Source organism: Moschus berezovskii, chromosome 1, assembly GCF_049115385.1.
Source record: "Moschus berezovskii isolate FMDL1 chromosome 1, NW_MosBer_1.0, whole genome shotgun sequence".
In the NCBI taxonomy this organism is placed as follows: domain Eukaryota; kingdom Metazoa; phylum Chordata; class Mammalia; order Artiodactyla; family Moschidae; genus Moschus; species Moschus berezovskii.
The window spans coordinates 159,240,865-159,253,921 of NC_142460.1; the positions used below are offsets into that span (position 1 = coordinate 159,240,865).

The window sequence follows — 13,057 nt, forward strand, 5'->3', positions numbered from 1 at the left end:
TTTGGCTCTGTGACTTGTACGATCTTAGTTCCCCGATCAGGGAGCAAACCCGCCCCTTGGCAGTGAAAGGGCAGAGTCCTAACCATTAGAGGGCAGGAAATTCTCCTTCAAGTTTTCATTTAAATCCTTAGGCCTGTTTATTACAACTGTTTAAAGTTCATTGTCTGAATACCATCATCTCTGTGGTTTCTAGGTGTGTTTCCATTGGTTGATTTTTTGATGACTCTGGGTCACATTTTGAGCTTCTATACACATCTAACAGTCTTCTCATGCCACATCTAGATATTATGCATGCCATCCTGTTGAGATTTTGTTGTATTCCTTTAGCGAGTACTGAGGTTTATTTTAGAGGACAGTCAAGTAAGTGACTTGCAGATCTGGTTATCCCACTAGGGCTAGTGTCACTCTCAGAGAGGACAGTTATGGAGCAGCTATTTCACCCCAGCTGCCTTCAGTGGAAAGCTTAGGTGTTCAGTGAGGTCTCTTCACACTGGTTGGTAGGACTGTAATTGGTTCCTGGTCTTATGGAAGCCCTGGGCATTGTTCAGCTTCTAGATCTCTCACAGTCATTCTCTGCCTAGCCTGACAGACTTCAGTTTCATTTTACACACAGGCAGATTAGTATTTGGCCAAGCATTTCAAGCAGATTCCAGTATGTATCTCTGCTGTATGCCAATCAAGTTCCAGTCACTGGCTTCCCCAAACTCCTATCTTTGTTCCTCAACTCAAACGTGATGGGCTCTTGTGGGTTCCTCCTCCTTTTGCTGTCATCTGGAAATTTCCTCTAGGCAAAGACTAAGGTCATCACTGTGCTCACCTCTTCCTTGCCCTCTTTCAAGAGTCATATAGTCCTGCACTATTATCATCCAGTGTTTAAACACATTTGTGCAACATATTTTTCCCCAGTGTTTTAATTGTTTACAGAAGAGGAGCAAATTCTGTACTGGTTGGTTACTCTTTCACAGGCAGAAGCAGAGGTCCAAACACCAAACTGTACTTCACAGTATATAACTTGGGTTCCCATACAGTGTTTATTGCACCATAGGCTGGAATCGTGGTAATAATAGAAATGGTAAAATCTCTGATAAGAAACTCACTTAAGTAAATGTAAATCACACTTTCAGGAAGTTGACTGAGGAAGGATAGTAAGATTAGATTTTTACAGTAATTTTGATATTTTTCAATTAATCAAATCAGAGGTTTAATTCTACCTGAAATTATGAATTTTAAATTCATGAATATACTTTTAAAATGCACAGTCTCATTCTTTCTTCTTTATTTTCATTAGGTAAGTCCTTGATACTCTGCATACTGATGCTTTCTTTGCACACTTATGATCACCACTCAGACTCCCTTCAGACAGATATATTGCTTAAATTCAATTTAAGTGAGTTGACTCTTGGGTAAAATAATCAAAGAATAGACAGGGAAGTTGAGTTAGTCTTGTAGAGGTCTTTAAAATACATATAATTTAATAGATACTAAATTCACAAGCACAATTCAGTATAAGGAAATCGTTCTCTTGCTCTCCCCCCAAAAATCTGAGAACATTTCATGAAGTTTCATGAAGACACAATAATTTTTATTTATTCCAACTTTTGCATCAGTTACAGTATATAATTATAAAGATAAGTGATGTTAACACAGACCCACCACGCAGACAAGTGAGAATGTGACCCCACTGTATTTTCAGGCTCTGAGCATCTCTGTGTTTGCCCACTTTGATCAGTTTTTAATTTCCATGAAATGTGCAGGCATCCAGAAGTTCTGTGAGAGGTAACATAAGAGAAAGATCGTCAGGTACTGCCTGTGCTTATTAAACACAATCCTTTTCCTCTTTTCTAAAAGTAAATGGTAGTGGGAGGCGGGTTCAAGAGGGAGAACACATGTACACCCAGGGCGGATTCATGTCAATGTATGGCAAAACCAACCAATATATTAATGTAAGGTAATTTGCCTCCAATAAAATAAATTAAAAAAAACAAAAAATAAAAAAAAAAGTAAATGGTAGATAATAAAGATTTTTTAAAACCAATACAACAATGTAAAGTAATTAGCTTCCAATTAAAATAAATAACTTAAAAAATAAATAAATAGAAAAAAAAATTTCTCTCTCATCCCTCTAACTGATGTCAGTGCTATCCTTAAACATCTACATTTTCCTCTCCTGCTCTCCTCATCTTTAACACATGACATAATTTAACAAAAATTCAGGCACACTCCCAATAATTTGATTATTCCAGGTCTAATTTTATTTCTCCAACTTATTTCTTTTTGAGGCTTTTGTGCCATTTCTATAATACACAAAAATAGAGAGAAATGATATACTTAGTGCTACTTCTATATATGTATATATGTAGAAATGGCCTACTTAGCGCTAACACTTTGTTTCTATTAAATTGTATAAAGTATTATCATACGTTTTACTTAAAATCTTTGAGAATTGGTCTTCTGTGAGTGGTATATATGTGTCATTTCCAACCTTCTCCCTACACTGAAATGCTAACACACATTTTCATTCTAGTAGCCAAAGAAAATGGAAAAGGACATGTAAACAAGTTCAATTTGCAAAAGATCTCTAGTTCTACTGTACCCTCTGTCTCCTTCAAACAATTTGGCCTTTTTAGGTAGTATCTTATACTGTTGCCTAATTGAGTTGCGTCCCTGGTAAGCCTGAATCCTCCTGAGGGGCCAGGAGCAAGCTCTCTGAATCTTTATGCTTCTATTGGTACCAGGCCAGGCTTGGCACAAGGTCATCCTTAAGACAAATATGTTTGCCTTGATGCACATGTTACTACTCCTCAGTGTTTATTCTACTCACCAGAGGATAAGCAATGCCTCACGTGAGCAATAGCCTGAAGATACTCTGGCCCTAAGTATTTTTGGTAAGTTGTTCTGTCCTGAAGGTTAGCCAGACATTCTGTGTCATCACTGAAGAGCAGGTCCTTGGCTGGGGATTTAAACAGCTGGAACATCATGTATTCAAACCCATTTCTTCCAAAGAGCTCCTGGGTCAGACAGACAGACAAAAAGTGAGTGGCCAGCGGTCCTGGCAGCAACGGGCCACGTGTTCTGCATCAGAAGCCCCAAGTCTGCTGGGCTGCTCGACTCCAGCCCCCGGCAATCCTGGGACACAGCAACAGCTTAGGAGGCACCAGAGCGAAGTGGCAAAAAGTTCCCTGGGTTCAAAGCCAGGCCCCAGCTTTTCCTATCATGAGACTTAAGAAAATTCTTGACTGAGTTCAGTGAACTTCAGTTTGTAAGTGTGCATGCTCAGTCATGTCTGACTCTTTGGAACCCCAGGGACTATAGCCCACCAGGCTCCTCTGTGCATGAAATTTTCCAGGCAAGAATACTAGAGTGGGTTGCCATTTCCTTCTCCAGGGGGTCTTCCCAACCCAGGGATCAAAACTTCATCTCTTGCTCCACAGATTGTTTCCCACTGCACAAAGGTGGAAACACCTGAACTTCAATTCACTCATTTGTAAATGGAGGTAATTACATTAGCTACTGAGATGACATATGCAAAAAGTGAGAGTGTTAGCCACTCACTCATGTCCAACTCTTTGCAACCCCATGGACTCCTCTGTCCATGGAATTCTCCAGGCAAAAACACTGGAGTGGGTAGCCGTTCCCTTCTCCAGGGGATCTTCCTGACCCAGGGATCAAACCTGCATCCCTTGCATTGCAGCCAGATTCTTTACTATCTGATAAAGAATACAGGGAAGCCCGATGTATGTAAAGCAACTGCTAAATAGAAAGAGCCCCAAGTTCACTGCTCTATTACTATCCCACCAACAACTGGTGGATGTTTTCAACTCTCTGAGTCATCTTTACATGTTTTCCTGTGACCAGATCCCTTGCTACTTTGGATCTTTTGTTCTCTGAACCTGACCCAGACACTGATCATTCCATTGCTTCCTGTCCCTCCCCCACCCACCTCCTTTGTCCACTTCCTTTGTAGTAGAGGTGGCAGCTCACCCTGGATGGAGCCATCCTTTCAAAAGCCCAAGTCCAAGAGCCTCTTGTGTTGCCAACTGCCTCTGGGTCATCACCCTTTAACCAGTATGTGTCAACAGCATATGCTAAGATGTAGATTACTCATTTGGGGCTCCTCCAGGAATAGGGTGCGCTAGGGCAAAAGGCAGATGAGGCTTTGGGTTCCTTAAGATCATCTGATACAGGCAGCCTCTGTTCCTTAGGGTCAGCCCTTTTTGGCTGCCTACAGAGGTCATGAGTTATCTGAATGTTGGCTCTTCGACTTTCATGAAGTCCAACAGTGCTCAGCCTGCCCAGTTTCAAGAAACACAGTGAGATCCTCTTTTGGCCAGGCAGAGTAACCTCTGTTCCACCTTTCCCACATGTAGCCCTGCCTGGTAGGAAGGGCACCTGGGCTGACTCCCTTACTTCCGGGACAGAACAAGCCCAGGAGGTACCATGACTCTGCTCAGTCTCGGGGAGCCACTTGAGATACCCGTGGGTCTGGACTCTTCCTGTCCACTGGGATACCCTAGAAAGCCCCAGAGCAAGAAGTGAGCACAGCCACCAGCCTCCCACTTTCATCAGAGGCAGGCTCCACTGCCTGGGGAGAAAGAGTGTGTGACTGGGCTGGGGTGTGTCTGTGCAGCTCTGCAAGTGAGCTCAGCATTCAGGTGGGGGATGAGGACTGAATTCCCACACCTGTTGGTTGAAGAGCATTCTGCGGACAAAATCTGCCTTATCTTTCCTTGAGACCACAGCATGACTTGGAACTATGGCAAGGTGGCAGCTCTGAGCCTCAGTCACAGGCTTCCTAGAGCCATCGAGGCACAGCAACTGGAAGTCATCGGGTTTTAGATTCTTCGCCCAGGCTTCAGGGTTCTTTCCTGGAGAGAGAGAGGAGGTGGAGGGGTCACAGCTAATGACTTCAGTCAAGGCACCCTCACTGGGGGGTGTGACTGACCACCAGTGCCTGGGAGAATCACAAAGGCACAAACAAAACAATAAAGCCTTTACAATAAAACAGAAGAGAAACATTCATAAACTCATAAATTCATTTGTCAGTCCAGTTAAAGGCAAAGATTTCCTCAACAGGCCTGAAAAGTGCTAGTCGAAAAAGAAGATTGATTGATTAAACTATATTAAAATGAAGAATGTTAATCAAAAGACATTATTAAGAAAGCAGGGAATTCCCTGGTGGTTCAGTGGTTAGGACTCCAGGCTTCCACTGCTGGGCGCAGGTTCAACTCCTGATGGGGAACTAAGATCCCACAAGCCTCGCAGCATGGCCAAAAAAAAAAAAAAAATAGTGAAAGGCAAGTATTTTCAAAGAGGGACAAGATATGTGCATTACATATAGCTGACAAAAACTTGTGTCCAGAAAATACAAAGAATACCTAAAAATCAAGACATCCAGACGAGCTTCTATGGACTTTGTGTATTTGTTGGTTGGGTTCAAGGCCAATGTGATAACCAACCCTGTCCAGTCTGACCAGACGTGAAGAAATTTTTCATTTCCTAAATAAAAAATGTTAGGGCCAATGCGACTGCCTGGGTATTGATTTCCCAGGAAGGACTCTGAGTTTTCCTGGGAGAGGAAAGGGCAGTGCGGGTGCATACCGTCCGTGTTCTGCAGGACTGTGGGGTGCTTCACAAAGGCCACATCTCCCTTCTCAACCAGACACCTGCACAGAGAGGGTCAGGTCAGCAAGGAGGACCCACAGAGGCAGGAGAGAGCAGCTCCAAGAAGGAATCCCTGGGAGCTCCCACCCCCTCCCCCAGGCAACTGGGCACATCTAACACGGCCCGCTTACTCCACACACACTGTTGTAATGTCTGCTGTCCCTGGCAACTTCAGAAGAAATGTCATAGAAAAAGAAATCTGCTTATTTAGATTCCAGTGTAGATACCCATTGCTTGCTTCCTTAAACAGTGATTGGTTTCTCCATGGGAGATGCTTGTATTCTCCTATTAACAGGGCTATCCAAAGATAATTCTCTGGCTCGATCAAAACTCACGTCAGAGATTAAAATCAGTGTGGAAGATGTGACTCTGAAGGAGTCTTGTCACACCTTATGTGTATACACAGCCTTAACAAAAGTTAATGTGCATGTATCACGAGATATTTTTCATGCTTAATCTCCTGAAATACGTTGCTCAGCGTTTGAGGTGCATGCCTTGGGAGAAACGTTGAGCACACTAAAAATCAGTTTTGTGACATTCAGTCAGTTGGGAATTGATAGTATTAATTTTAGGAACACCTCTCCAGTTGTCTCTGTCCCATCATCAGGCCCCTCTCTCCTTCTCTAGAATCCGTTACTCCCATCAATTTTCCTAAGCAATCTCGTCCTATTTCTTTGTCTTAACAACCTCCCCCCAATGATCCCAGGCCTGAATGAGCCCAGTCATCCGTCTCAGGTGTGTCTGCACCTCAGCTGTGAGGTAGATGAGAGCTCCCCGATCCTTAACTTCACCTGGGCATTCTGGCATCCCTTCTCTACTCTAGACCTGTGACTCTCCAAAAGTGGGCTGGACCAGCCGCATCAGCAACACTGGGAACGGGTTATAAATGCACATTCTTGGGCCCTGGACCCACTGGCTCAGGAACTCTGGAGTGGGGTTCAGCCTTCTGGGTTTGAATTAGCCCTGTGGAAGTGTGCTTAAGTGAGTAGGAGAGACCACTGCCTGAGACAGCATCCCCATGACTCTTTGTGACCCCATGGACTGCAGCCCACCAGGCTCCTCTGTCCATGAGGATTCTCCAGGCAAGAATACTGGAGTGGGTTACCAGCCCTCCTCCTGGGGATCTTCCCAACCCAGGGATCAAACCCAAGTTTCCTACATTGCAGGCACATTCTTTACTATCTGAGCCACCAAGTAAGCCACTCTACAGAGCAGGGACCCCAAAATGTTCTCCCACTTCCTATAAACCTCTGCCTTTCCATACACTCCTCCACAAAACTTACACTCTGTCATGTACTCTGGCTTCACAAAAGAAATACAGAGATCATCATGTGGGCTTCCTCTCAGCATCCTTCTGTAGAATCTGGCAGTCCAAGACTCTAGCACTCTCCTGCCCTCCAGGGACAAAGGAGGAGGTAAGGCCTCCCTCCAGCTAAAGTCTCCTCCCCAGGGGCTCTGCACCCCACCTCGACCCACACTCAGGCACTTTCCACGGCAGCCATCCTCTTTCCCCTCTATAACCCTCTTCACTGGGCTCTTTCCATCAGCACTTATGCTTCTTTGAAAATATAAACAAACACTAAGCCTTGCCTTGACCTTACACTGCCCTTAGCAATGGGCCTCTCCCCTAAAGTCAACCAAACACCTAAGAGCATCATAGCACTTACCATCAGCATTCCTGCACATGACTCCCTGACCCTTGCCAGTCACCTTAGGGGACTAACTCACTACTGAATCTGCTCCTGCCTGGGTCACCAGATCCCATTCATTGTACTTGTTTTATTTGATGTCCCAAATCCATCCTTTCTCCGGTGATCTTAATTGTCATCTTTGTTTTAGACTAAACATAATATGTCTATGTATCTGTCTTGGAAGCCTTTTCTCTTCCACTGATTTATCAGTCACCAGCCTGTATTGATCACAGTATTAAGTAGTACTGTAATGTGATTTTTATATTTAAGAACACAAAATTCCCTTTGTGTAACATTGTTGTTTAATTCTTGGCTCTTATTTGGTCTACCAAGTGTTAATATTTTTTGAGTTCTGACTAGGCCTCCCCATCCCTTTCAGTCCACCTGGTCACACTGGAGGCAGCTAGGACTTTACAACACAACTTCAGGGTGTGAGTTGTGTGAGCAGGAAGATTTCCCCTGAACTGGGCTGACAATCACCCTCACAGCTGTGTTGAAGCTAAACTGCGGGAGGGGGATAGGGCAGACACATGGATTTCTGTTAGGGGTTATAATCCAGAGAGAGACAATGGTGATTTAGATCAAGGTGGTATCAGCAGAGATGGGTGATGAGGTCAGTTCTCGTTACCCTTTGCAGGTAGAGCTAACATATTATGATGATATAGGGTCTCAGAGAAAGAGAATAGACATGGTTAATACATATCAAGACTTTGACTTTTTCCAAAAGGAAAAACAGAGTTGCCTTTAACTGAGATGGGGAAGACGGCAGGAGGTACTGGTTTGCGTGGGAGTGTGTGAAATTCCAAAACCTCAGTTTGGGACATTTAAACTTGACCTGGTGACTAGACATCCAAGTGGACATGCCCAGTAGGCAGTTAGATGTATGAGTTTGGAGTTTCATCTGGTGTTTTGAAGAAATATCTGAAGAGAAATGTAAATTTGGAAATTGTCAACATAGAAGTAGATGGAGAAGGAGAAGTGGGCATCAGGATGAGACGGCTGGACGGCATCATCGATGCAATGAACGTGGACTTGGGCAAACTCCAGGAGATGGTGAGGAACAGGGGGGCCTGGTGTGCTGGAGTCCGTGGGGTCGCAAAGAGTTGGACATGACTGGGCGACTGAACAGCAACAAGAACTAGGTAAAACCACTGACGTCTGAGCATTAAGAGACAAGACGGAGGCTGGAGCCCTGGGGTCGCCAATACATAGAGGTCAGGGAATGAAGCAGAGCCCGAAAAGGGGCTGAGATGCAGTAACAGGAGAAGGAGGAGGGGATCCGAGAAAGTGCGGTGTTCTGAGGCCAGAGAAGAAAATGTGTCCAAGAGGAGGAAGAGATGGGTGGTGCCGGTGATCTGGGCTTTGGATTTATTTGCAATACAGAGGTCCCTGGCGATTTAAAAGGATGATTTTAGAACGTCCCTGGTGGTCCACAGGCTAAGACTCCTTGCTCCCAACGCTGGGGCCCAGGTTCAATCCCTGATTAGGGAACTAGATCCCACATGCCAGAACCATGGGTTCACATGATGCATCTAAGGACCCCACATGCCGCAACGAAGACCCCCCATGCAGCCAGATAAATACATTTTTTAAAAGTGTAGTTTCAGCTATGTGGTGGATGGTGGTGAAAGGTTGCTGCTCACCCACGAAAAGACGCCAGGATTCTTGGCCTCCGGAAGAGAAGAATTCAATCCGGGGCCAGTGACGAGGCTTGATTGCTCAGAGCTTTTGTGAAAAAGAGTTTTATTAAAGTATAAAAGGGATAGAGAGAGCTTCTGACAGAGACATCAGAAGGGGGCAGAAAGAGTAACCCCTGTTAGTGTTAGCAATGGAGTTATATACCTTTTAATTAGTTATTACAATGAATCAAAAGAATGTCTCAAGTGTGTGAAAATTTTATCTCACCTACTCCATCAATTTACATTTTAGGATAACAAGATTAGAATTTGATAATAGAAAGATCCTCCAGACACACTCCCATAATATACCTTCTAAAATTAGTCAGAAGGTTTTAATGAAGGAGAAACTGTCCTCCAGCCAGATACATTGTTGTATAATCTCTAGTAAGAGTTTAAACTGAGTTGTGTAATTGACTGAGACTAAGGAATCAAGAGTGCTGGGAGAAATATCAATAACCTCAGATATGCAGATGACACCACCCTTATGGCAGAAAGTGAGGAACTCAAAGGCCTCTTGATGAAAGTGAAAGAGGAGAGTGAAAAGGTTGGCTTAAAGCTCACCATTCAGAAAACTAAGATCATGATATCTGGTCCCATCACTTCATGGGAAATAGATGGGGAAACAGTGGAAACAGTGTCAGACTTTATTTTTTTGGGGGCTCCAAAATCACTGCAGATGCTGATTGCAGCCAGGAAATTAAAAGATGCTTACTCCTTGGAAGGAAAGTTATGACCAACCTAGATAGCATATTAAAAAGCTGAGACATTACTTTGTCAACAAAGTTCCGTCTAGTCAAGGCTATGGTTTTTCCAGTGGTCATGTATGGATGTGAGACTTGGACTGTGAAGAAAGCTGATCGCTGAAGAATTGATGCTTTTGAACTGTGGTGCTGGAGAAGACTCTTGAGAGTCCCTTGGACTGCAAGGAGATCTAACCAGTCCATCCTAGAGGAGATCAGTCCTGGGTGTTCATTGGAAGGACTGATGCTAAAGCTGAAACTCCAACAGTTTGGCCACCTCATGCGAAGAGTTGACTCATTGGAAAAGAGTCTGATGCTGGGAGGGATTGGGGGCAGGAGGAGAAGGGGATGACAGAGGATGGGATGGTTGGATGGCATCACTGACTCGATGCATGTGAGTTTGGGTGAACTCTGGAAGTTGGTGATGGACAGGGAGGCCTGGCATGCTGCGATTCATGGGGTCGCAAAGAGTCGGACACGACTGAGTGATTGAACTGAAGGAATGCAGAGGAAAAAAAAGTTTGTCTTTTTCTCCTCCTTGAAAATTCCAAACCCCCAATCTCCACTTCAAGAGCCCCAGACCCCTTTCTCCTCCTTGGGGACACTGAACTTCTTATCAATCTGCCTAGGACTTGACTCTCTCAGTGGTGGATGGGTGTCAATTGGGGTGGGGGGTGGGCGGCAGATATGGTGGGAATAATCTTCCCATGTGCCAACAATGAGGAAGAATGTCTTCTGTAGATAATTTAAATACAATAATGAAAACCAACTCCACTGGTTGGGGAGGGAGAGGTGAACAGTTTCTTAAACTAGGTTTGGGGGAGATTGAAAGGAGAGAAACTGAACTGAGGACATTAGAGTAACCTCCTTCAAAGACTTCTGTTGTAAAGAAGAGAGGAACAGGAGGTTGCTGCAGAGGACAGTGAGAACAAGAGAAGTTTGTCTTATTTCTTTACGTTTAGGATGAGAAAGAAGCAGCATGTTTGTGTGCTGCTGGAAGTAATTCTGTGGAGAATAAGATGTGATGACACTGGAGGCAGAAGGAAGGCGTGCTGGGGCAACGCTCTTCAACAGGCCGCAGGGAGGTGATGCCAGCACAGGATCGGGCTCAGCAGGAGCCGGCCCGCTCATCCCCAGTAGGAGGAGTGGCAGTGCACCCACCGGCATGGGGGTTAGCACATGAACAGATGTGGCAGTGGTACACTGGCGTTTCTATCTGGATGACCTCAATTTTCTCAGGTGAAGGAAGAGACAAAAGTGTGATAGGTGGAGGAAGAAACGCTGGATGACTGAGGAGAGGAAACAGCATGGAATGGTCTTGTAAGAGAGTGGGATGGTAACGTACTAGAGACGGTCTGGCTCATCTGAACTGGGTTCTCATTACTTTACCAAGAGGTCAGTCAGTTGGAGGCCCTGGCACCGAAGGGGAATGTTGGAGCCAACCCAGGTCGCAGTTCAGCCAGGAGTAGGTGACAGGCATTTGAGGATGTGCACAGGGGAATAATTAATAATTATCATAGTTAGCTGTAGAATGTATGCTGTGGTCTGGAGGGGGAAAAGTCTATAGAGGGTGGTGAGAAAGGGATCGATGGATCTGTGGTCAGTAGGAATGCTGGAGACAGGAAGCTGGAAGCAGAGCCAAGGCAGGCAGGAGGTGGTGGGGAGAATAGATGCCTAGAGCTAAGACTGTTCTTTGCATCCCTATCTTCATGATGGAACTCCCGAGGTTCTGGATACAACTCCAGGTCTCTGTGACGTGATCGCAATCATGCCAAAATGGGGCCATGGACCTTAACACCGATGCACATCCCACTGGAAAGAAAAGTTCAAATATTTTAGCCTCTGTTTAATGTTTATCATATATTTATGCAGTAGGATCTGTGAAAATACGTAATTTATGTATGGTTTATGAAAGTGACAAAACTTTGGAGAGGGAGGGACAAAGTAGTCTGGCCATGTGATGACTAGAAGCCTTCTTTATGGAGGCTTCCACATTCTCCACATAACCCCAACTCCATAGCACCCTCGAGTGCCCTCCATACATAGAATTAACTCTACCTCCTGAGCCAGATCTCCGAGGACAAAACAGCCAATGGCTGCAACCCCAGCCTGGCCTCACCTGGGCCACCTCCAGTGCTCTACTCTGGGGCCTTCTCTGGCCTCAAACACAGCATGATTTGTTTAGCCTTGCCTTTGTCCTTGCTGTTCCTTCTTCCTGGATTATTCTTCTCCAGATTTTCTCAAGCCTGATTCCCTTTCAATATTTAACCCTCAATATTTAACAGCCCCTCCATGATGCTGAGGCCTTCCCTGAACACTGTTTCTAGATTATCCCTGAGTCACTGCCATTCACGCCCCTCGGTCCCACGCCCCCATACACACACCCTGTAGCACTTACCACAGTCAGGAATTGATCATCCTTTATATGCTGTCTTACTCCCCTGACGAGACACGGGACCATGTGTCTTGCTGTTGCTAACCCACCTGCCTAGAACAGCGCCTGCACATACTACGTGCTAAATAAATATTTATTGAATGAGTGAAGAAGCCCAGGAATATGTGTTTTTAAATGTATTCATCAACAGGGGTAAAATGCACATATTCGGTATCCTTCCTTTGATCTCAAACTGGGCTCTGGAAGATCCTGTGACTTGTCCACAGTCACATAGAAGGAAGGATCAAAAGCAGAAGCAGGGCTGTGACCTGTGCTTATCATTCTTGCCCCTCCCCAGGTGCCCTGAGTCCACCAGCTCTGCCTGAGAGTGCTCCAGGAAGGGGCCGGACCTGAGTCCTCAGGGCCCCTGGGAATCTGCATTTCTGTTCTCCAGTCCTGGCCCCTCCTAAATGCAGCACTCAGAGGGTGGGTTGCTGATAAAGGAGAAAGGTCAAGAGGTTCACTGGGGTGGTGCCAAAGCAAAAGGCAGTGGGCAGATGCTACTTGCCTGAGCGCCCCACTGGAGCCATAGTACTGCTCTTGGCTGTTGGGAGCACACATATGAGCTGGCTTGAGGCTGCCTCTGCACAGAGCGCAGAGACTGGAGTCCGGATCAGACCCAGGGGCACAGCTTTGACTGAAGAATTCATCTGCACAGCAGGACACCAGAGGTTAGCTTTTCCTGCCTGTGTTGGCAAGAAAGCCTCAGATTTTGACCCTAAAATTGGCTGAGTGACATAAAGACACATTCAAGTGTTTAGTACCATATGATTAGAAATAAGAACCAATGGAATAGAAAAAGAAAAAAGGTCGCAGCTGGAGCAAAGTAAAGGGGACCTGGTTGAAGCTGGG

At 45.2% G+C, this 13,057-nt stretch overlaps 1 protein-coding gene across 1 annotated transcript in view; it reads right to left on the minus strand.

The window, feature by feature from the left end:
• Positions 1-1,637: 1,637 nt before the first annotated feature.
• The window catches only part of LOC129552231 (inhibitor of carbonic anhydrase-like), a 43,865-nt gene continuing 32,445 nt past the window's right edge, over positions 1,638-13,057 (minus strand). Inside the window, exons 13-17 of the mRNA XM_055420446.2 lie at positions 12,714-12,855; positions 5,599-5,663; positions 4,681-4,865; positions 2,822-3,008; positions 1,638-1,767 (exon numbers count right to left, since the gene is read on the minus strand). Coding sequence (XP_055276421.2) covers positions 1,733-1,767; positions 2,822-3,008; positions 4,681-4,865; positions 5,599-5,663; positions 12,714-12,855 — 614 coding nt within the window. The 3' untranslated portion in view covers positions 1,638-1,732. The remainder of the gene's footprint in view (positions 1,768-2,821; positions 3,009-4,680; positions 4,866-5,598; positions 5,664-12,713; positions 12,856-13,057) is intronic.